The sequence below is a fragment of the Apis florea genome, unplaced genomic scaffold (genome assembly GCF_048593485.1).
Source record: "Apis florea isolate Af1SG1 unplaced genomic scaffold, ASM4859348v1 contig_2492_pilon, whole genome shotgun sequence".
Taxonomy (NCBI): Eukaryota; Metazoa; Arthropoda; class Insecta; order Hymenoptera; family Apidae; genus Apis; species Apis florea.
In genome coordinates, this window is record NW_028256593.1 from 2,628,876 (window position 1) to 2,651,301 (window position 22,426).

The 22,426-nt window shown below is 39.8% G+C and overlaps 1 protein-coding gene and 1 long non-coding RNA gene across 3 annotated transcripts in view; one reads left to right on the forward strand and one right to left on the reverse strand.

Annotated features, from left to right (window-relative positions):
- The window catches only part of LOC100867285 (uncharacterized), a 73,095-nt gene that overhangs the window by 7,589 nt on the left and 43,080 nt on the right, over positions 1–22,426 (reverse strand). Inside the window, exons 3-7 of one of the 2 annotated variants that reach the window (XM_086906159.1) lie at positions 15,179–16,875; positions 14,015–15,082; positions 12,956–13,379; positions 12,090–12,190; positions 417–10,289 (exon numbers count right to left, since the gene is read on the reverse strand). In XM_086906159.1, coding sequence (XP_086762285.1) covers positions 417–10,289; positions 12,090–12,190; positions 12,956–13,379; positions 14,015–15,082; positions 15,179–16,875 — 13,163 coding nt within the window. The remainder of the gene's footprint in view (positions 1–416; positions 10,290–12,089; positions 12,191–12,955; positions 13,380–14,014; positions 15,083–15,178; positions 16,876–22,426) is intronic. The other variant, XM_086906160.1, reaches the window with a different exon arrangement.
- On the forward strand, positions 11,444–13,092 carry LOC147657928 (uncharacterized). Its single transcript, XR_015291596.1, has 3 exons — positions 11,444–11,674; positions 12,092–12,157; positions 13,001–13,092. It is a non-coding gene; the product is annotated as an uncharacterized LOC147657928 (long non-coding RNA).

A 22,426-nucleotide genomic window follows, 5' to 3' on the forward strand; every position in this document is an offset into this window, starting at 1 on the left:
AAATATTGAAAAATATGCTGTTAACTTACCCAGCTATTTCAAATTCGGTTTTGAAATATTTTATTAATTTTTTAAATTAATCTTTTAAATATTTAATAGATACATAATCAACTTCATTTTTTATTAAAATTACTGATTGATTGACAAGAAAAATTTATATTAAAAAAAAAAAAAAAAATTATGTGAAAGGAATCATGCAAAAATGTGTAAGAAATGACATATATGATATAAAAAGAGAAAATATAAAAACATATGTTAATTTATAAAACACATTTTTATAATTTTTTTAATATTCTTTGTATCAAAATAAGTTTTTCACCATATATACATTTTAATATATCCTATTATAATTCTGCTCGAAACAAATATATTCTAACAAGCATGCAAAAATTAAATCATTCTGATCAAATACTCACCTGATTTACCGATTCCAATAGACTTCCCAAACTGTTCTGGCTCTCCACATCCCTCCAACGATCCTTAGGCCCTCTGAATCCTTGGTGTTGATCGTCCTTCTTATGATAACCTTCGTTATGATCAAGCTTGATCTTTTTAGCGCCTCTGAGCTCGTTTTCAGTGGTGGCTTTCAATCTGGAGCAACACTCGACAAACAGTTCCTCGTCAAAATTCAGTACCTTGCCCTGTCTAGGTTTCGTCACCTCTATCTCCTGAGGGACATCTAAAGCGTTGTCTTCTATGGCGTCGGTGGGTGCTATAGTGACGACCTCGCTCTTGTGGATCGAAGAGGGCGATCTGATCACAATCTTCTCGCTAGAAAACTCGCTTGAGCTTCTCTTTCTAGTCATAGGTTGGTTAACGATTAATGCCTCATCTTGTTCTTCGTTCTCACTGTTGGAGCTACTCTCCACGGAACTTCTGGGCGTCCCACAGACGAAGAAAGGAGATATTCGTCTGTGAGCGATATTCTCATCTTCTTCATCGTTCATATCAGAGTTTCTAGTGGTTTGAGAGTTTCTGTCCATACTCGGGGATCTATTCCTCACGCTACTGGGCGCCAGACTGCTACAACTACGAGAAGAATCTAGGTCAACTGATAGCCTACCTCCAGTCAGAGGTTCTGCTCCGGGGAAATCCTTGACGAAATTGTCTTCCTTGTCTTCGTCTAAATCCTTGGGATTCTCCGAAGTTCTCCTATCATTCGTCAGATCTCTCCAACCTTCTTCTTCACCCTTGCCTTTACCCTTCCTGGAACATGATAATTTCCTTCTTTTGGCCTTCTGATCATCTTCCGTGGACTCTTCCAAAGCAACGATTTTGGAGGAATCCTCGTCATAGTTGAAGGATCCGTAGCCACTGTCCTTGATCATCAGGTCAGGCTTGCCTTGATTCCTCAAACCATAATTTGGTTCCTTGTATTTCAACGATTTTTGACTTTTGCCAATCAAATTGGCGTCCAGATAATCGTCCTCGAAAGTCCTTGAAATTAATTCTTCAGCCCTCTTCTTACTTTGTCTGCATTTGGTAGATGGTAAAGACAAGAAGTAATCTACATCGTGCTTCCTCCTGTTACTTGAGTTGTTTTTCGATTTTGAATGTTTTCTGGAAGAACGATGCTCCATTTGACTTTCTTCTTCTTCTTCATCCTCCTCCTCCTCCTCCTCCTCCTCCTCTTCCTCCTCCTCTTCTTCTAATATCAGACTTGTCTCTTTGCTTCTTTCTGCCGAGGAAGAACTTTTTTTCGACTTTCTTCCAGAACGCTTGTTGGGACTAGAAGGGGTAAACGATGTGTGCCTTTTTTTCTCGCTGGAGGACTCTTTGGTCTTGGCTTCGTTAGAAGCGGAGAATCTAAAACCGGTCCTTGAGAGATCCGAATCATCTTCCGACTTGGACACCCAATCATTCAACACTTCCTTCACTTTGTCTGGCTTTTCACCGCTTCCAAACACCCTGCCAAACACGCTTTTCACTATTTTGCTTTTGTTCTGCGATTCGATTTTATCCTCAACCTCGCTGTCGTCACTTTCGCTGTTAAGATCATTGATTTTACTCCTTGCGGAAGATCTCCTCCCTCTGGATCTTTTACGATTCTCCTTGTTCGAATGTTTGTGATCCCTGGACACCTTTTTGCTCGAATTTTGATGATCGATGCTCGATTTCCGACCGTTACTCATCACTTTCCCCTCGTAAAGTTCTTTATCGTCGTTTTCCATCGACAAAATTCCCTCGTTTTCCGATTCTGACGAACTTTTCGAATCCTTATCAGAATCTTTCAACGTTGTTCCAGGCTCGTATTCCTCGTCCGACACGATCTGGAACCCTTGGTCGTTATTCGTCGACGACCTCTTTTTACCGTCACGCTTTCGATCGTCATTTAACTGGCCGATATCCAAAGAATTATCATCGATGTCGCATTCGTTTGCTTTACGATCAATATTCTCGACTTGCGATTCCTCTTTCGATCTCGATTCGACGTCAGAACGTTGCGGAAAGTTTACGCGGAGAGATTTATCCTGTTCGTTCATCCGTTTCTTGTACATTTCTAATTTCTCTTCCCTTTCTAACAAGACTTGCGACAACGGTTTATCCGCGAGACTGGACGAAGACGAGGCTTCATCATCATCGTCCATGGGACGAAAAGATTTAACTCGATTGTCCTCTAACGACTCGATCTTCTTCCTCTTCTTCTCAGAAAGTTTTTCCTCCTCCGTTATCCCCTGTTGCTGTTGCAAACTTGTTTCTTCTCCCAATGATTCAGGCTTAGAGCACAATTGATTCCTGATTTTCGCCCCCTCTGCAATTTCTGATCTATCAGATTCGTGTTTGTCGTCATTCTTCAATATATCAAGGCAATTGTTTTCCACTCGTGATTTGGAAGATATCGAACAGTTTAACCTTTCGTCGGTGTCAAAAGTTTTCGAAGATTCGGCCGAGTTTTTGTCATTCGTGATTTGTGAAATTTTGACGATATCATCGAACAACGGCTTAGTTTGATTAATTTTAGATTTGGCAGATTTAGACTCCATTTTCGACCCATTCTCCGTGCAATTCTCTTGCGCGTGTTTCCTGGGTCTCCCTTTCTTCGATTTTCCGTGTCGCGCCGTTTTCTCGGGTTCGTTCTGCTTATCGTCTCTTATGGACGATTCATGATTCCTTGTTACACTTCCTTCCTCGAAACCTTTGGAAACGTCCAATTCAGAATTTTCCAAATTCTTTCCACCGCCTTTCTTTAAATTTTTAGCGCTCGACTCTTGATTAAATTCACCAACTTCGGCCTTAGAATTATCAGATTCGTCGATGGGTTCAACTTCCGCGCTGCGCGAATTTTCGTAATTTTTCATTGAATTGCAATTAACAACGTCGTCGAGATCGGTATTAAACGTATTCAAATAATTTAATTCGAAACTCTTGCTACTTTCAGAATCGATATCCCTACAAGCTTCTATACTTCGTTTATTTATGGTCAATTTTAAACTTACACGCTCGCACGGCTGATTTTTTTCGGTATCATCTCTATCGTCTAACCTAACATTTGAAAAATTCTCAGTCTTATCGTTGGGGTCTAATTTATAATTTATATTCGTATATACATCGCTCGCCATTTTATTCACTTCTGCGCTCAACGGTGCATCCTCCATTTCTACTTCATCCTGGCTCTCTTGCAATTTTGGAACACAATCTAAACACTGTTCTTGAAAATCGTTCTTTTCCATGTTCCTTGAAACGTTGGCTCCTAATTCCATATTGTTCACAACGGAATTGTTAAGTGAATTTTCCAATACGCTCGCGTTAGATTCTGCCGCGTCAAAATGGGAAGAATTTACAATTTTGGCGTTTGTTGCATCTAGCACGCACGCTAACGTTGAATCCGTAGGATTTCCTAAAATGGGACTATCTAAAATGATTTCTTGTCCATCGATTGAATTCCTTTTCTTCGCCTTGTCCTTCTTCTTTTCGTACTTCCTCTTCTTCCCAATCTCCTCCACATTCTTGGTTTCTATCTTAATTGGCGTCGACGTGGATTCTGGTTCAGGACTGATTTGATCCATGATAACGTACTCATCGTGACTCATGTTCTCAGTAATCTTACAGATTTCCTCGTCCAAAAGTTCGTCTTCAAGTATGTGTTGATGATGCGGTTGAGAACATATCAAGGAATCCTGTTCCAAAGGATTGGCGAAGCAAGAATTTTCTTGGGCATGATCCAGTTCCATTCGGTTAATGATAGATTTATCAACTTCTTTTTGGTCATCCTTCGACTTTAAAGAGACATTTATCAAACACTCATCGGTCACGCTTCTATTTTCATCGCTGGAAGTGTCGTTCTGACTAGTGCTACACGGATCTTCTATATTTTCACCATTCTCCACGGATGTTTTATCTTTTTTCGATTTAGATGTTTGCAATAAATGCGATTGAGACTGGTTATGCTTCTTGAGAGAACTTTTCCTGGTGAAACTAGTGGTGCAAACATTACAAAAGAACTTGGCGGCCTCCTTTGTTAATTTCTTCCTTTTCTCCACGATCAGAATTTCACCTGTCTTCTTGTGGACTACCACGTAGTTACCCGCCCCTCTTTTCTTTGGTGTCTGGAAATCATCTTCCATCTGACAAATGCTACTCAACTTCTCGTCCATTTTCTCCTCATCCTTTATCTCCTCCTCTTCGTCCTCTTCATCTTCTTCATCCTCTACGACCAACTTGGAATCATCGATCAACTCTACATCTTCTTTCCCAACTTCGTCCTCCGATTTTTCATCCACGTTTTCGTTCGAAGTTACCTCCTCCACTGATGATTTATTCCCCGCGGGCGACGATGACTTAGATTCTAACAATTGTTGATCGGCGTTCTTCTTCTTCGCTGCGTCTTCCTCTTGCGTTATGCAATCCTGAATATCCATTGGAATGTCGAAATCGTCCATCAAGTAAAATTCGGTGAAAAAGGATATATTCTTCTTAGCTCTCCTCTTCAAGCTTTGCCTTCTGTCCGTATTCTTCTCCGATTCCGAGTCCGTGATAGAGGTGTCGGTCTGCACATCTTCCTCCCGCAATTCCTTCTTCTTCTTCGAGAAACGTTTCTTTCTGAAATAACTGAAATCACTGGTGCAAGATGCCTCTGACAAATTATCCGTGCTTTCGGCTTGCTGATTCAACCCCTCTTGACCCAACAAGTCCTCCGAGGATAATTGTTTCCTCTTCGACGATCTCGTTTTACTTGTTTGATCGGATCCAGCCGAGTTCGATTTTTCTAAATCGGATTGTTCCGAAACCGAGCTTTTCGAGTGCAGCTTTCTATCTTCGGGCGAAGGATCTTTCTGATCAGACGCTTCTGACTGTTCCTCCACCGTACCCGTTTTACTTACCTCCGGGCATTCCGCGCCACTTGTCTCAACTTGTACCGTCTCCACCGTCGGAATAGAATTATTTTGATTATCCGGACTCTCGTCAGCGGTGGATTTTCTTTTATACGTTCTCTTCTTCGTGTGTTGCAACACTTCTGTCACCTCTGGAATTTTGAACGTTTCCAAACCCGGTCTGGAAACGTGTAGATCGTTGGAATTTTTGTTCTGATCCTCGGCCTCCTCGACGAACCTGTTCGTTCTCAAAGATCTCCTAGGGGGAAGTTGATTTATCGATTCAAATTCTCCCTTCCGCCTGTTCGAATCGGGATTTTCTTGCGACTTGTCAATTGTCATCAAACATTTCTTTTTCCTTCCACGCTTTTTTGGCACTTTCACAACTGGAACCTCGACCCTTTCCTCCGGTTCTTTCACGCCAATCGACGCAATTTGACTTTCCACGATATCTTCTTTGTCCGTCCTCGCGTCTTTCTCCGAGTTGTTACAATTATCATGAGTTATTGTCGGTTCTTCTTCTTCTAGGGTACTTACGAACGTTGTTTGGATATTTGGAACCTCGTTTCTCGTAATCTCAAAATTTTCAGACGGCTCTTCCGAAGGCACTTCAGGATTTTCTGTCGGTACAATGTTGCTAACAGTTAGGACAGGATCGGTATCAGTTTCCCGCTCACTTCTCTCCTCGTTTCGCGATTGAATCGTAGATTTTGTTCTAAAAGACCTTCTTTTCGATCCTCTGACATTCTCGGACGCTATTTCCTCTACGGGAGGGTCAATCGATTCTGATTCTGTTCTCTCTTCGATAAATTCATTTATTTTTTCCTCCTGATGAGATTTCTTGGAAGATCTTCTGGCTGACAATTCGATTTTCGAGAAATGATCTAACGTTTCCACGTGAGATTTCTTCTCCTCGGTTATCGAGGGTAGAGGAATCTTTTCTTCATTTTTTGTTACAACAGAATCTTCTGTTTTGTCTTCTTTATTTGTTGTTACGTGTTCTTCTAAATTGTCTTCGGGATCAACATTGAGTTTCTTATCATTTTCACAAAAATTTTCAAGTATTTTAATATCCTCGAGATCCTTTTTGTCCATCGAATCCGTTGTTTCAGACTTGATATTACTTGTAGTTTTCTTCGTGTAACATTCTATTCTATTTGTGTTAATTTCAGTAGTTAAGTCATTTTTAACGTTTTCTTTGGTAGAAGGCACTTGCTTTGATTTTTCAATTGATTGCATCACATCATTGGTCAAATGCAAATTCTCAGAAATTAAATTCTCTTCGGGATTACTTGCCGATTCAATGGATTTTCTTTTGTTCTTCTTTGGCGATTTCCTATCTAATCCCCTCTTTTTCGACTTTCTTTTTATCCTTATCTCTTCGTTTACCTCGTTCATCGATTCTTCTTCAGGCTTCGACAAATTCTCTGTGGAACTTTCCGCTTGAGAATCTAAACCATTTTCGGCAACGGATAATCGAATTTCGCTTTCATCAGAATGAATGACAGTTTCCAAGTCATTAGGGCAAATCATTTTCTCGTTCGAATAAGTCTCGTTAGTGTCGAGTTTTTCTTTTTGCAATTTTGTTTTAATCTGTTTATCAGCAACTTCTTGTTTGGAAATATTTGTAAATCTATCTTCCACTACATCGTCACAAATCTCTATGTTGTTCTTTTTAACACAATCCTCCTCGGTCAAGTTTATCCTCTCTTGTTCACTTTTAGAATTAGCATCCTTATTTTCCAAATTCTTATCAGAAATATCAGGTGTCGAAATATCCTGACAATTCTCATTAGTCGATTCTTTCATAATTTCTTGGTTGCGGTTATCTTGAACTTTCTCCGTTTTATTTTTAATTTTCAGTTCACTTGAATTCTCAATACCTTCTGAAAATACAGGTCCAACTTCCTCCAAGATACTAGTGAGCTCATCAGCAGCTGTGTCCAACAGAGAACCAACTTCACCTTCCAGTAAAGCATCTTTCTGTTTAGCTATCTTCGAAACTATTTTCTCTAAGAATGATCCTTTACCTTTCTGCTTCCTTCTGGACAAATCCAAAATGATGTCATTAGTTGGAGACTGTTCTGCCGCATCTTTGGCGAACGATTCCACTTTTTGATTATTCTCCATTGATTTAACCAAGTTTAAATCCTTGATGGAAGTTTCTGGAACTTCGGGCTGCTTCGAATTTTCTACGGGAACTTTCTGTGGAACGGAAGATTCTGTATTCTCAATTAACTGATCAAAATTAGTTAATGGTTCTTGAACAGTGTTTTTGGAGGACTTAATATCTAAATTTTGCGACTTAACGGCGTCGTTAGCAGATTGTTGAACGTTGCTTTGAAAAGATTCGTGAGATTCTACATTGTCCACACTCGTTTGCACGTTTAAAACATTTTGTTGAGTCTCTACCGGGATGTTCATGCCTTCTGTAAGAATGCCAATTACGTTATTTAAAGATCTTTTCGAAACTCTCTCTTTCTTAGCTCCCCAGGACTTTCTGGGCCTGCCAACTTTTAACTTTTGAACAGGTGCAGGCTTTTCCAATGCGTTCTCCTTGCCACTGTCCATGGAATTACTCGTTTCCAATTGTAAATTTAAATTCTCATTTACCTTGATCGTTTCACCGTTTCCTGATAAATTAGATTCTTTTGATTGCTCTTTCTCACACTTGGACACTTTTTCACTCATCACTTCTTCCTTATTTTTTACAATTTTAATTTCCTCAGTCGCAATATCTTTTTTACAGTCAGAGTTCATTTCATCCTGCTCCACCGAATTAACTTTATCGATAATCTCGGAGGAATTACTTTTGTCAGTTTCCACATTCTTCGCCTGAGATACTTCGACGCTCTTTTTATCGGTCATCTCTAGATTGCTAGATTTAATTCTACCCCGTCTTTTTCCAAAACTGTTCTTCTTCGAGCTGAAGTCTTGAACGAGCTCGTTTTGAATTTCTCCCTCGGCGGAGTTCAACAACGAGCCCCTGGTCTGTCTCTTGTCCGCGCTTTGAACCACCGCCGTTTCGAATTCTGACTTAGTTTGGCCATCGGACATTTGATAGGAACTGGCTAATAATTTACCCTCGTTTGACAGGCTGCTGCTTCTTCGCCCTCTGACTGCCGTCTTCACCTCGTTCACCGCGTCTCTCATTCTGTTGACCTCTTCCAACACTTTGTCATCTTTCGACGCAATCCTGTCCTTCTTATCCGTTTTCCTCAACGACTTTCTCCTAGCATCGAACTTCTCCTTCTTCGTGGAGGCGTCCGAGACGGATCCCGAATCCAATTGCGCCCTTTCCAGATCCAAATCCCTACGAAATTTACCTTTCTCCTGTTCGAATTTAAATTTTACAGGTTGTCTGAGGCAACGTTTGGAAGTGGCGATTCTCGATGTCAACACCAACTTCGTCAACAAATCTTCCTTACTGTCCGACCCTATCAGCTTCTTCACCTCGAAGGGAACGTTCTGAATCTTTATTGGACTGTCATCGACGAACACTTTATCCAATTTCGTCTTGCTTCTCGTTTCCAGTTTCCCCTCTTCCCTCCTCTGTTTCGCTTCCCTCCTCGCCTCTTCCCCGCTCTTCTTCTCACCTCTCCTCTCCTCGACGCTCAGAATCCTTGCGGGAGCGCTTTTCCTCTTCAACTTCTCCTTAACAACCCCTCTCCCCTCCTCCTTCGAAACGTCGCCCCCTCCTCCCTCCAAATTTTTATCCAAATTTCTCGCCTTCCTACCTTTCACCGATTTTTGATCCCTCTCCAACTCTTGGCTACAAACACCGCCATCCCCCGCCTCACATCCTCTTCCCTCCTCCAATCTCTGACCTTCCTCCGAGTTTTTACCGCCACTGGAGTTCTGCTCCAAGCTCAAACTCTTGGGCCCAACCACACCTCTACCACGAACGATCGTTTTCTCCTGGCTGGACGTGGCAGGGGTGGCCGGAGAAAGGATCGGGAGATCGTTGGTGGACGTTTCCAAGAACTCCTCGTTGGAGGTCGCCTGGACGGCTGGTTCCAACGTGGGCATCTTATCGCTGTCGGATGACAGCCTGGTGATCCTTTTTGGCACCGCCAAAACTTGTTGCTGTTCGTTATTATCCTTGTTACCCTTGAACGTAATCTCCCTCAACTTCGATCTCGTGACAGACGTTTCCATCTCGCTGTTTCTCACCTTCGTCATCAGCCGGCCGGAGACGGGGCACCTCATCTCCAAGGGAGACTTGTGGAGGGGCGACAAGAATTCCTTGTTGGGATTCCTGGCGAATTTCCCGTCCTGGGTCCTCAGCTGGGACTTGGCTTTGATAGAGGCGTTCAACGAGGCAACGGGGTCGACCGGTCGTTTCCTTTTAGGCGTCGTCTGAACCGAGGGTTTCCCCTTGATCGACGGGCTAGGAGATTTCGACTCGGCCGGATCAACTTCATCGGAGGCTGCCATCTCAGCCTCGTTCTCCACGCTGTTGGGAGAGACTTTGGAGGTTCTCTCGCCGAGAGGACACGGCTCTCCCTTCGCTTCCGCGAGATTCCTCGAGGGGGCGCCTCTGGCTTTCGCCTTCAACGTGTTGCCCCTCTTCCCTTGATCCAAACCACCTTTCACCATCTCCTTCGCCCTCACGTTCCTCCTCTTCCCCAACACTCTGGGCCCCCTCGCCACTTTCCCTCTCCCGTTCCTTCCCTCGTCCGAGAAATTGTTGTGAACACACGAATCACCCCCGAACATCGACTCCCTTTCTTTGGTTTCCCTCTTCTCGGCCTCCTCCCCGACCTCGTCGATCTTGTCGCACTTCCTCTCGTCGGGCGTGTAATTTCTCACCACGCTCTCGATAACGGCCGAGATGTTGTCGATGCGGCAACGATTCCGTTGGATCGACTTCGCGTTCTTCAGCAGCTTGTTCCTCAGGACAGCCTTGTTCCGGGACATGCGGGAGGCGGTTGAATTGTCGCCGACCATTCGCGGCCTCGTTCTCCCGGTTTGCGCCTGTACAGACAGGTAAAACCTTCGTGCTACTGTGTGCGTGTGCGTGCATGTGCTCTTTGACTGGGCAACTAGTTTTTGGTGGAAACTAGAGAGCTACCTAGATAAACCTCTCTGGTAAATCCGACTATTTGGTCTTGTATAAGAGGTATGCAGTCTGCGTGTAATTTTATTTTTATATCGTACGCAGAAAGAAGATTTTTATCGTAAAAATTATTGATAGGGTTAAGCCGACTTCTCCGCCGCGCCAGAGATGTGCCGCGATCCGAGTTGCTTTGACGGACTTTATTGAAGAAGAAAAAAAAGATAAGAAAAGAAAGACACTCGATGCGCAATAATTCCATCTTGTGCAGAGCGACTATAGTCGCTCGTAGCAGCGAAAGGGTTAAGGAATGAGAAATGTACATCGTCGAGTAATGTAATCTGGGATTGCTTCGTAAAATTGTTTAACTCTCTGGAAATCGCGCTGTTATTTGAAATCAATTTTTTAACAAAATTCTTCGAGGAAGAATCAATTGGAAAGATTCTCCAATTTTCCTAAAAAATACACTTGAGGGGGTAACAATTCTGGAAAATTGTTTTTATTCGATCGTTGAAAATGAAAATCACAAGAAAATAGGAAAAAAACCATCAAAAATTTCTAAATTTCCTGATTTTCCCTGATTGGAACCAGACAGTTCAAACATTCAAATGTTTGCATCGACGAAAACTTGGAGAAACTTAGTTTATCAATGGATCAATTCAGTGTGCCGGTTCTTCAAAAGATCAAAAAGCATCTCATGTATGTATGATCAATAATGCCTTAAGCTAAAGATAAAACTCTATAACTCTGATTTAAAATATTTATCCTGAGGAAAAGATTTTCTAATTTTCCACGAATCAATTGGAATCAGAGTAAAAACTATCTTATACACCGTGATTACGTGGACGTATCCTTTCTACTGTGTGCATCTGATCCACTGCACTGTAAGTATTGGACATACGTGCACGTGCGGACAAGCTGTGTTGTATAATCAATACTCCACTTATATCTGTGTCGTCCAGCCGGAGCCGGTCTGTGTTATTGCCTTGTCATTATTGAGTTTCATCTTTTTCGTACATAGTTAGGATTCAGGTCATTCACTAACCGAAGTTGCTTGCGAGTCGCTCTTTCGTCTAATTTCAATCAACTGCCAAATGTTGTGCATGTTTTAAGTCATCATGCGGTTCATTCGTTGGCATCGGGTTATATCTCAATTAATAGTACTTTTATAAATTTTTTTATAGCTTAAAAAAATCTCTCTACATAATAATACTTTTCTAAATCAGTGAATACTCTTATGTTTTACGTTCTTAACATTATTAAGATGTATACTTGCACTTTGGAAATTTTTTGAACGAGAAAAATGGTATAAGTTTGCAACTTTAAGTTAAAAGTTGCAGATAAAAGAAAATATTTTTTGTCGTATTTCATGTATCGTGTAGTTGGATAATATTCTTTTATAATTAAATCGTAATATTAAATATAATGAGAATTTGAAATCAGAAAAAAAAAAATAACTCTATGAGTATCGTAGAATTTCTTTTAATAGAATTAATGCTACTTTAATAGAAAAAATGCTATTTATTATGTAATTGTTTTAATGAAACTTTTTAGTATGTATTATTTCATTGTTTGTATTAGTTAATTCTGCTTAGTATCAATATAGCACTTGGATAGTAATTTTGGTGTTATTTCACAAATGTTGAAACACAAATGAAACACTGAAACTGACAATCTAGGACAAAGCTAATTAAATTGTTTAAATGATATTCAATACTTACAGTACGTAGTCTACCCTGTGTCTTCAATGTATTGTCTTGCAATACTTTTCTAGTAGCCCTTTTGGGAGGTAAGTTGGCCAACATCTTTTGTATGCTTTCCCCTGTGAACAGAGATAAAAACAGACGAGTTATTAATATAAAATTATTAAAAATTTTTAAAATAAAATAAAAACATTGTTATAATATCACGTGAAAAAGAAGAAAAAGAAAAAGTTTTATTAACAATGAATTATTGAAATTATTCACATGTACAAAAGGATATATCACAAAAGCTATATTATACTTCAATAGTTTATTAAATATTCATTTAATATTTATTTATAGAAGAGCTATCATGTTTTTAATGCACAGTTTGAAACAACTTACATAAGAATACAAACAAAATATAATTAATACAAGTATGTTAATGGTTATTAATATTTAATAAGTTTCAAGTTATAATATGTCTTGTCGTGATGGTAATTATTCTATAGCAGAAAGAAAACACCGGATAAGTAAATTTCAATTAAATGAAACAAAGTTCGAATTAATGCAGTAATTAAACGCTTTTCTGACTTGATTAACAAATTCTCTTTGTGTTCCTATTTATGTTCGTTTTTTATTAGCTTCCGCATATGTTGTATTTTTTTGTTATAAAACAAGTTTTAATAAAAAGCAAAATTAAAAATGAAGTAGAGTTTAGAATCTCTCTTAATTTCTCCCTGAATTTTTCCATGTAATAAAATTAATAACATTGCCCATTAAAAATATACTATTAACTTTTGGTTAATTAAAGAAATTAAAGGTAAGCATTTTTATGAAAAAATTGTAGAATATGTAGAATATATATATATATAAGAATGCAATATACAGAAAGAATCACTCACTATCACTGGGTCTAACCCTCGGCCCCGTGGGTTGTTTTTCTTTAGGAGTATTCACTCTTGGAGTTTGAGAATTTTGGATGTTTCTCTTCATACCACGCTGCCTTCGTCTTCTACTACGACTTCCAAACGGTCTCCATTTGCACTTTTTCTTTCCATTGCCAAACAGTCCTAATAACCAAGCTTGATCTCCTCCACACTCCAACATGTGCCTATGCAACTCTGGTAAAGTCGTACAGTTCTTTGAACACTTGGTGCACACCTTTTCTGGTAAAATAGCCGTTCTTGCTTTTGCTGTAGGCATATCCTTTCCTGGTAGAAACAAATGTTTATACAGTTCTCTTTGATCACCGGAGAACTCGAAATGCGAACACCAGACATTTGGATGAGTCATCACTTTATGGTCCTCCATATCTTTCAAGGTTACCTGCAATGAAAAAAATATTCTAAGACGAGGAAGAAAATCTTCAAGTAGAATTCTACATTCTGATTCGTTTATTTTGTGAAAAAATTTTTTTGCAATTATCGGATGTAATGACAATGATTAACGATTATAATGACGAACATTACGATGGATTTGAAAATTTGAAAGACAGGAGTATTATAGTCGTAATCGAATCGTTCGATGATAGCTACTAATTGTCAATCAATACGAAGAGATGTCCTTTCACCAGTTTGCAATCCGATCGATAGTTACCAATCGAGAGGTCTGATTAATTAATTAATCGCTTATAAATGTCAGACATCTTGATAAGGTTAAATATCTTAAATGGATTTTATTTTAAAATGCTATCTTGTGAATCAAAATCTTTCAATGATCGAAAGACTAAAAATGCAACGAAACGATTAATACAAAAAAAAAAAAAAAAAAAAAAAAGAATCAATGAACAATTAATTCAAAGAAAGTTCTATCTAACAACAAACATTGTCAATATTTATTCCAAAATTAATTTAAGAAAATCTCTTTCTAATTATAACTTGGAATACTTTCTGACCTGAAATTAGAATTATTCCTAGAATTGATCTCTGCTCAATGAAACAGTTTTCCATCCAGAAACTCACATGTTTGGAAGCGCAAGCGCCGCAGATGTAGACCCTCGGCCTCGACCATTCCCCTGTCAACTCGGCATAAACAACTTCCTGATTTTTGGCAGCCTCGATCGTCATCTTCTCGTCCCATTTCCTTAACCTCAGAAAATTCCCAAATTCTACAGTGAACTCTGTACCCTGAAGCGACTTCACATCAGAACATTCGCGTTTGTTCTCCATCGGCGACTTCAGAGCCTCGCAACGAGATGTCTGTTCAATATCCGGATCGTTCGCAACGACTAAGCCCGAATCGTTAGCTATGTCGAGACTTTTAGAGCCGTGATTCTGTTCATTCTGGACGATCTCGCATGGCTCGAGAAGGGTGAGCTGATGATGCAATCTGTTCAGACTTATACGCTCCTTGAGTAGTTGCTGTTTCTTCCTCAGGGACAATTGAGTGGATATATCGAACTTGCTGAGATCTTTTATCGAGCAGGTCCACTGCTCTTTCCCATCGTACTTCCTAGGAAAGTTGTACTTCTCAAAAGACACTCGCCTAGGATGGGACCTATTGCTCTTACCAGGCTTTTGGGCGTATTCGCTATTATTCTCGTACTCCTCGCTACTATATTCCTTAGAATAAACCGGCGTTGCGGCTGTCAACGATATATCTATCGGGAATTGTATCTGATTAACGTTGTGCTCGTAATAGGACTGTTGTTGTTGTTGTTGTTGTTGCTGCTGCGATTGTTGCTGTTGTGGAGGTTTCACCTCCGTCATCGACACGCTGTTGGACGTGATCGTTGACGACGAGCTCTGAAGTTTGCCGTCCAAATGATGCAGAAGATTCTCCCGGATGTTGCAGCTCACGCTGCTGTAAAACGAGCTGTCGAACTCCGGGCTTCCTGGATTGCTGAAGTTGTCTTTCACCGGGTGCATCGGTTTCAGCAAACTGGTGTTCTCCGCTCGGTGTTCATGATCAGATGATTCCTCGGCTCTTCTCTCTTTGGGGTTCGACGGATCCGCTCTGTCGTGGGGACTTTGGTTGCCTAGCTCCTTGCAGGGGGAAGATTCCTTCAACTTCTCCTGCGGAAGAAGAGACTACAAAAATTGTGGAAAACTTATTACTTGGTGCGGGAAAGAAATTTTGACCCGAATTTGGAGGGGCCAAAAAAATTAGGAAAACTTCGATCGTACCTGAATTTGAAGATTCCTTTCCGTGAGATTCACACCGTGATTCTCGTTCATATGAACCGCTAGGGCCTCCCTGGTGAGGTACCTGGTAGAGCACTGCAAACAAGCATGGTACCTGTCTCCATGGCTGCCAATCATATGCTGGAACAAACCTTCCAAGCTTTCCGCGCATTTATCAGAGCAATACTGGCAGTTCTGCGACGGTTTCCTCGAGTTCCTTTCCGACCTTCTGCCACCCCCTTGCTGATGAACTCTCTCGGTGTGCCGTTGCCTCAGGGATATCGACATGAACTTTCGATCGCAGTACAGGCAGAGATGCCTGACGGTGGGAGAGGATGGTTTGCTGGGAGACTTGGAGCCCTGAGAGGAAGAGGAAGAAGAAGAAGAAGAAGAGGAAGAGGAAGAAGGCGATTGAGGAGCGGTCAATTCGCTCGTCTGACAATTCTGCAACACCGAGGCCACTTTATCCAGGGGCAGACTGCAATGAAGACTCGTCATAGCGAAATCTTGAACAGTCCTGGAAGAATCCTTCGATTCTTCGCTGTCCAATTGCGGTGCCCTCGTTTCCTCTTTGTTCTGCCTGTTCTCGTCGATCAATTGATTGATATCGTTCAACAGATCGTTCAACAAATCTCTGCAAACGTTTCTCAACTCGACGTTGTCGGAGGCCAATTCCTCGCGCTCCTCTTTCGCGTCGTCCACGTTCCCCTCCACGACGTTTCCATCCGACGACATACTCTCGCTCAATCTCTCCATGATGATCGTTCCCAGGGAACGATTTTCCCTCTTCTCCTCTTCCTGATTATCATTATTCCTCCCCGTCTCTTGGGCAGACTGTTCCTCGCACTTCGTTTCCTTGGAGGGACACTTGTTGTTGTTGCCGATGCAACCATTGTCCTCCTCTTCCCCTCTCTTGATTTTACAGCTCTCTTTCTCCTTGCCGATATCGTCGGGCAGGCCTCTCTCCTGGCTGCCCTTGCGCGCAGCGCGAACAGACGTGTTCTCTTCGCTCCTCGAGGAGTTCTCGCCCCTCGCATCAATTTTATGATGTTCCAAAGTGAACTCCTTGGTCGGGTCAAGCTTGTCAGGTTGTTCAGAGGACAGGAAAACAGCAGCCTCTGTCCTGCTCTCGTTAGGCTTCGAGGGCTCGAACTTGGCGGCCAAACCCTTCGGGTCCTCGTCTTCCTGATCCTCGCTCAACTTGCCGCCACCCTCCTTCTTCTTCTCGGCCTCCTTCTTCTTACTTACCTCTCTGTCCTTCTCCTCGTCCTTGATCACACCGTTCAACACCGTCATCACGTACTTTTCCAGGGTCTCCAGATTTCTCTCCACGCTGTTCCTATCGTCCTCCGTCTCCTTCCTCGCCGATTCCCCGTTCCTGGGGTCGGGCACCTTTTTTCTTAGATTGTTGATCACGTTGCTCAGCCTGCTCCTCTTGTCCTGGGCCGTCTGCTGGGCGCTTCTGTAAATGTGGCCGTGTTTCTCCTGCTGCTGTTGCTGGCGGTCGCCGTTCACGTTCGCCGGATGGCCAGCGGTCAGATCGTCGAGATTGTGGGCAGAGGCGACCATCCTGGCGTCCACGCTCGACAAAGACGACGTGGTGGACGACGATGCAGCGGACGAGGGGAACTTCGCCACGGCGAAAACTTCTGCCGTCTCGCTGTTCGTTTTGCTACCAGCTACGTCCGCCGAGGCCGCTTCTGCAATTTCAAGGCAAGGCGATTGGTCTGGTAAGTCTGCATGAACCATTTCTCGCCATTCGTTGATTTGGAAATTTTTTTTTCATGCGTGATTCTTTTTAAAGTGAAGTTATTTGTTTGAAAGAAAAATTGTATACTTTCGTAAACAATTATTTTTTAACATATTCGCTTATAACATCTCGTAATAAATTTGGAACATCTGATTATTGATTCGAAAACTTTTTTTTTATGCATGAAATCTAGAAGGTGATTCTTTTTAAAGTGAAGTTATTTGTTTGAAAGAAAAATTGTATACCTTTTTTTGATGCGTGAGATGTAAAAAGTGATTCTTTTCAAAGTGAAGTTATTATTATTTAAAAAAGAGAAATTGCACATATTTTGTAACACTTATTCTTCGAAATATTTGTTTATCCAGTTTGTTTGTCCAGATAATAAATTTTAAACGTTTCAAGGAAAGAAAGATATAGATTTTTATTAAATATTACAGTAACATTGATTTTTTTTTTTTTTCGTGCGCGTCAATCAAGCGACAAAACGATTTGAATACATCGTAATCCGGTTAGAGGAGTTATTCGCATGTGGAAGGATTCCTTGCTTCAAGGAAGAAGCGATATTTTCTTTCCTCTCTGTCTTTTTTCCAAAGCATGAAAAGCTCGCAAATCGATCGACGTTGGCAGTAGTTTGTCCGAGAATTGGAGCAAGTCGTGATATATATACATATTATATTCCTCCTTTATATCTCCCCAAGCATTCGCGTGATAAACTAAAAGTTGATTAAAAAGTTCTTGTAAACAATTTTTATAGCGTTTTATCAACTTATCAACTTCTTTCGTATCAATTTGTGTTTTTCAAAAAAAAGAAAAAAAAAATTAAAATTCGCAAACTTTTGCGGGGAAACACGAGCTATAATGTTCAAAATAGAATTCACGAATTCGCGTACATCCAAAGGGGTGGGCGAAAATACTCAGACGGTGGTATGCATCCGGCAAATGAGATATGCGGCCTACGCAAACGGAAATGAAAAAAAAAAAAACAGGTCAAGTTATATAAGTGCATGGAACAGATCAATAATTTCTTGCCTCCCCGATACACCCGTACTTCCATGCAACCGTAATTGCGACAATTTTGAACAACAAAATTCTAAATCTTTCTGTAACGACAAAATTTATTAAAGACGATTCATTAAAGACTTTTGAATTAAATCCCTTGCGTGAATATCTTGTGGAACAACAGTCGGAAAAGTCGCGTAATTTCCAACACTTGTTGATTCGATCGGATTCTCGGAGATTTTTAAAAAAAATAACGGATTGAAAATTTGGAAAACAAGCCTCGTGCTTTTTGCCTGCTATATATCTTGCGCAGAAGTTATTAAGCTGTAAGCCGATTAAAGCCGATTCTCACGGGTCGAAAACATGGATGAACTCGTGAAAAAGCTCCTTTCGAGAGAAACTGTCGAATAACATTTCCCTCGAATAAATTAATTTCTACTCCAATCCTTGTCGATTCATCCTTGTCGATTATTTCGAAAATTTGTGAAAATTTAAAAAGAAACTTTTTCAACATTTCCTGAGATTAAGATTATCCTTAAGATACAACGATAGTGGAAAAATACTTGAAATTTTCAAAATAAATACTTAATACTTGAAAAATTAAAGATTAAAGAATCAGTTGGAGGCTTATTACGAGGAAAAATCGAATCGAAATCCAAGAAATGGAGGCTGTTCAAACTGGTCCAACTGCAAAAAGTCTTTGGAGAATTGTGAAATATCGAGGAGGGGGTTGAGACGCGTTTTATTTCCATGGGCCGGCTGCCAACTAGCGCGAGATATCGTGGCAATGGCGTCCCCCGAATCGCGAAATTCTCCAATTGCATCGAAACACCGCCATAAACCTTCCTCAAACTATCCTTGCAATCTTCTACGCCATCGACAAATACATATTTTTTTGACTCTACTTCTCATTATTTCCAATTTTATTTCTCTTTCTCTCTACGCGAACAATATTTAACATATTTAAGATGACTATAAGGTTTTTAGGATGAACACTTCAGGATGAAATAGCTTGCAAATATTTTTGATTGTATATATATGTACTTGATATTTTTCAGAGAGAAAGAGAAGATAGTAGAAACGAGGAATTTACTTAACCCGAAAGCTTAAGTTTGATATTCAGACGAACGTGTGGGGATAATGTAAAAAGTAACGCGGTCTTCTTAACCAGTGTATGCCAGTGTCTCATCCGCCGTAGAGAACCCTTTTAGGAATGCATAGAATTTTACAGAAGCATCGTCCTCGCATTCATCGGTCCACGCGTCTTGAATATTTTTCCAATATTTTTCACTTACACACAGGGACGCCTCAACCCCTCTCGAGGCAGCTGTCCCGAAATTCTTTTCTTTCTACTTCATATATATATATATGTGTGTGTGTGCGTGTGTGTGTATGATGAAAGGACGAATAAATGGTGGATTGATCTGCAAATATTATTAAGTATTATGGATCACATCAACGTGATAATAAATTTTCACTAGATGGGGAACAATCGCGGGAAAAGTGTAATTTGTTTCTTCTTCTTCTTTTTTCAACCAATTTTCAACTTTCCTCTTTATGGAATATCACGTCTGTTGAAAACTCTTTCCATATTTTTGCCTTTATAGGAAATACTTTGGAAATACATGATATTGGAAGAGATGAGAGACCCTGGAAGAAATTTATCGTTGCTTAATAAGCTGGGAACAGCTTCTTCACAAATTCGATTATTCTTCTGATTCTAATCCTTGAAATGAAATGTATCCATAAATTTATAAATATTACTCCTATTCCTGATCTTATCAATGGTTGCAAAAATGATTATCGAGTTTATTACTGTTAAGAATTTCAGAATCGTAGATTTATATATTCGAAAACAAACGATTATTAGATTATTGTCGACAAATATGGAAGGAGGGAGCACCGGGTCGTTTTTGGAAGTAATGAAAGCCAGCTGATTGACTTGGCGTAACTCGATTAAACTGGGTGGAGGGGAGGGGGCTTTAATGAACCTAGTGAACAGTAATAACTGGCAGTGTTCGATCAAAGCGTTTCTAATTGTGATGTAGCGCATCAGACACCGCTGTTCATAATATTTGAACATTTGAAAGATGGCGAAGGATGGAAGTTTGAAAAAGAGAGGAAGTTGGAAATGGAGGAAAACGTTACAAAATGGCCGAATCGATGTAACGAAAGACAGAATCAAATACAGCATCGAGTGTTGAACTTGAGAAAGAAGTCGAGAAGTCAATCTCTCTTCTTTGATTAAAGATAAAAAGAAAGAAGAAAAAAATGAATCGATCGAGAACGAGTTTCCTAGAGGACTGAATATTTCAGAAATTGAATCAGTTAAACTAATCTCCAGAAACGAATAATTAAAATGTATTTAATCCGCGCAAGGAATTAAACGAATTTGTACCGTTAACAAATTTATTAGTTATAAATATTATATGAATATGGAATCGTGCAATGGAAAATTTGCATTAAATTCATTGGGCTTTCAACGCGTTTTCGCGAAATTTCGATACTCTTTTTCAAAATTCACTTCGTCGAATCGAAGGAAAAACGGGGTTCACGCGTTTACTCGCACGTTTTTCGCTGAATGTTGCGATATTTGTGATCCAATTTCTTTATTGACCTCTCTCTTCTCTCTCTCTCTCTCTCTCTCTCTCTCCGCGCGAAATATTATGATAAATGGAGCAGAATAGAATGTTCAGAAAGCAAACAAATGCGCGCACTTCCTCCCAGCGATAAAATAAAAATTATTTCAATCAACAAGCGTGCAACAAACAGAAAAACAGGGGAGGCACAGTGGAAAACAGGGGAGAGCTTTAAGGTTGGACACGCAATAAACTTGGACGACGACTTATTTTTTTTTTTATTTTCTTCTTCTTCTTTTTCTTCTTCCATGGAAGAAGACTTTGCCAGTCTGTGAAAAATCGTCCGGGTTAATCATCACGCCTCGATTATAGTTTGAATATACAATATAATATTGTTCATGAATAATTGAACAGATCGTAACAATAGTTTATTTAGATCCATTCTTCAACCTTTGATTTATCCATGAAACTTATTTTCTTCCTCTTCTGGCGAACTTTCGTCTATTTATTTGTATCAAACGTTGTTCCACGTGAAATGTTCCAATTGAAATCCAATAAAATCGAGCACAATCGAGTAAATGTTATTTACAGTTGCAAGTTAATTTAAATATTATTTTACCCAATGTAAAAATAAAAAAAATTCTGATTATATTGTGCAACGAATCGTCGTATTAATTAATCCGCTCGGCGTCAAACTTGTTTTCTTATAATACGAGTCTAAAAAGTTTAACATAAAAAAAATCGATGTGTTTGCTGGTTAAACATTAATTATCGTAATTGGATCGAACCTTGATTGATTAATTAACCTTAATTCTTACGGTTTTTTTACAAAAGTAAAATGTTGGTTAACCATAGACGAAGCAACAATAAATATTAAATAATTTACTCAAAAAAGAGCCTCCCTTAATTTCGTTTCATTTAACTTCGAAAAGAAAAAAATTGCACGATCACTTGATCGATGTAAACACGATTGATCTACAAAAATATACGAAAGGATCGTGCAATCTTGCTTTCTGACAACGCGATCATTGAACGTTGTTTTCAACGAATACAAAGTTATACGAATACATTTCTTTTGAAAAGTTTGCACAGAATTGAAGAAAAAAAAAAAAAAGAAAGAAAGGAAAAGAAAAGAAAAGAAAAATGATCTGCCTGCAGCTTTTTATCATTATTTCAAAGCTCTTAAACGCGATAACGAGGCGTAAGGAGGCGATGAATCGAATGTTCAGGATAGTATCATCGAAATGACCCAATTACGAGTTGCAGCCTGGTGCAAACTCTCCTGGCGGCCAACCGGAAATGGAGTGTGCGAGTTAGAAACCGTTCCACTCGATGCACCTTACGGCTACGTAAACGTTTTACACAGCTCGGATACTGTTATACCGATTCTCTCTTCCCGCTAAACAAACTGGCAAATTTGGTACCGCGGAGGGAAAAGCCGCCACGCCTCCTCGGTTTTCGTCATTTTCGCCTCGCCCAATCTCGAAAGAAAGTTCGTGTCAGTCGAGGATAATTTTCTTTCTCGTAAGAAATATTATTCGTCATTTTCTCTTTGTCTTCAATTAAATTTTCGTTTCTCTTCTTTTCTTTTTTTTTTTCTTTTTTTCAAATTAAAGCTCTTTATTCGTGGAAATTTTTCGAAAAAAGAAGATTGAAAATTTTGGATCGAATTCTGGCTTCAATTAAATTTTCGTTGCTTGTTTTCTTTTTTTTTTTTTCAAATTAAATCTTTATTTGTCGTATTATCCTTCGAAAGAAAAAGATTGAAAATTTTGGATCGAATTCTGGCTTCAATTAAAATTTCCTTGCTTGTTTTCTTTTTTTTTTTTTAAATTAAATCTTTACTCATCGAAATTCTTCGAAAGAAGAAGATTGAAAATTTTGGATCGAATTCTGGCTTCAATTAAATTTTCGTTGCTTGTT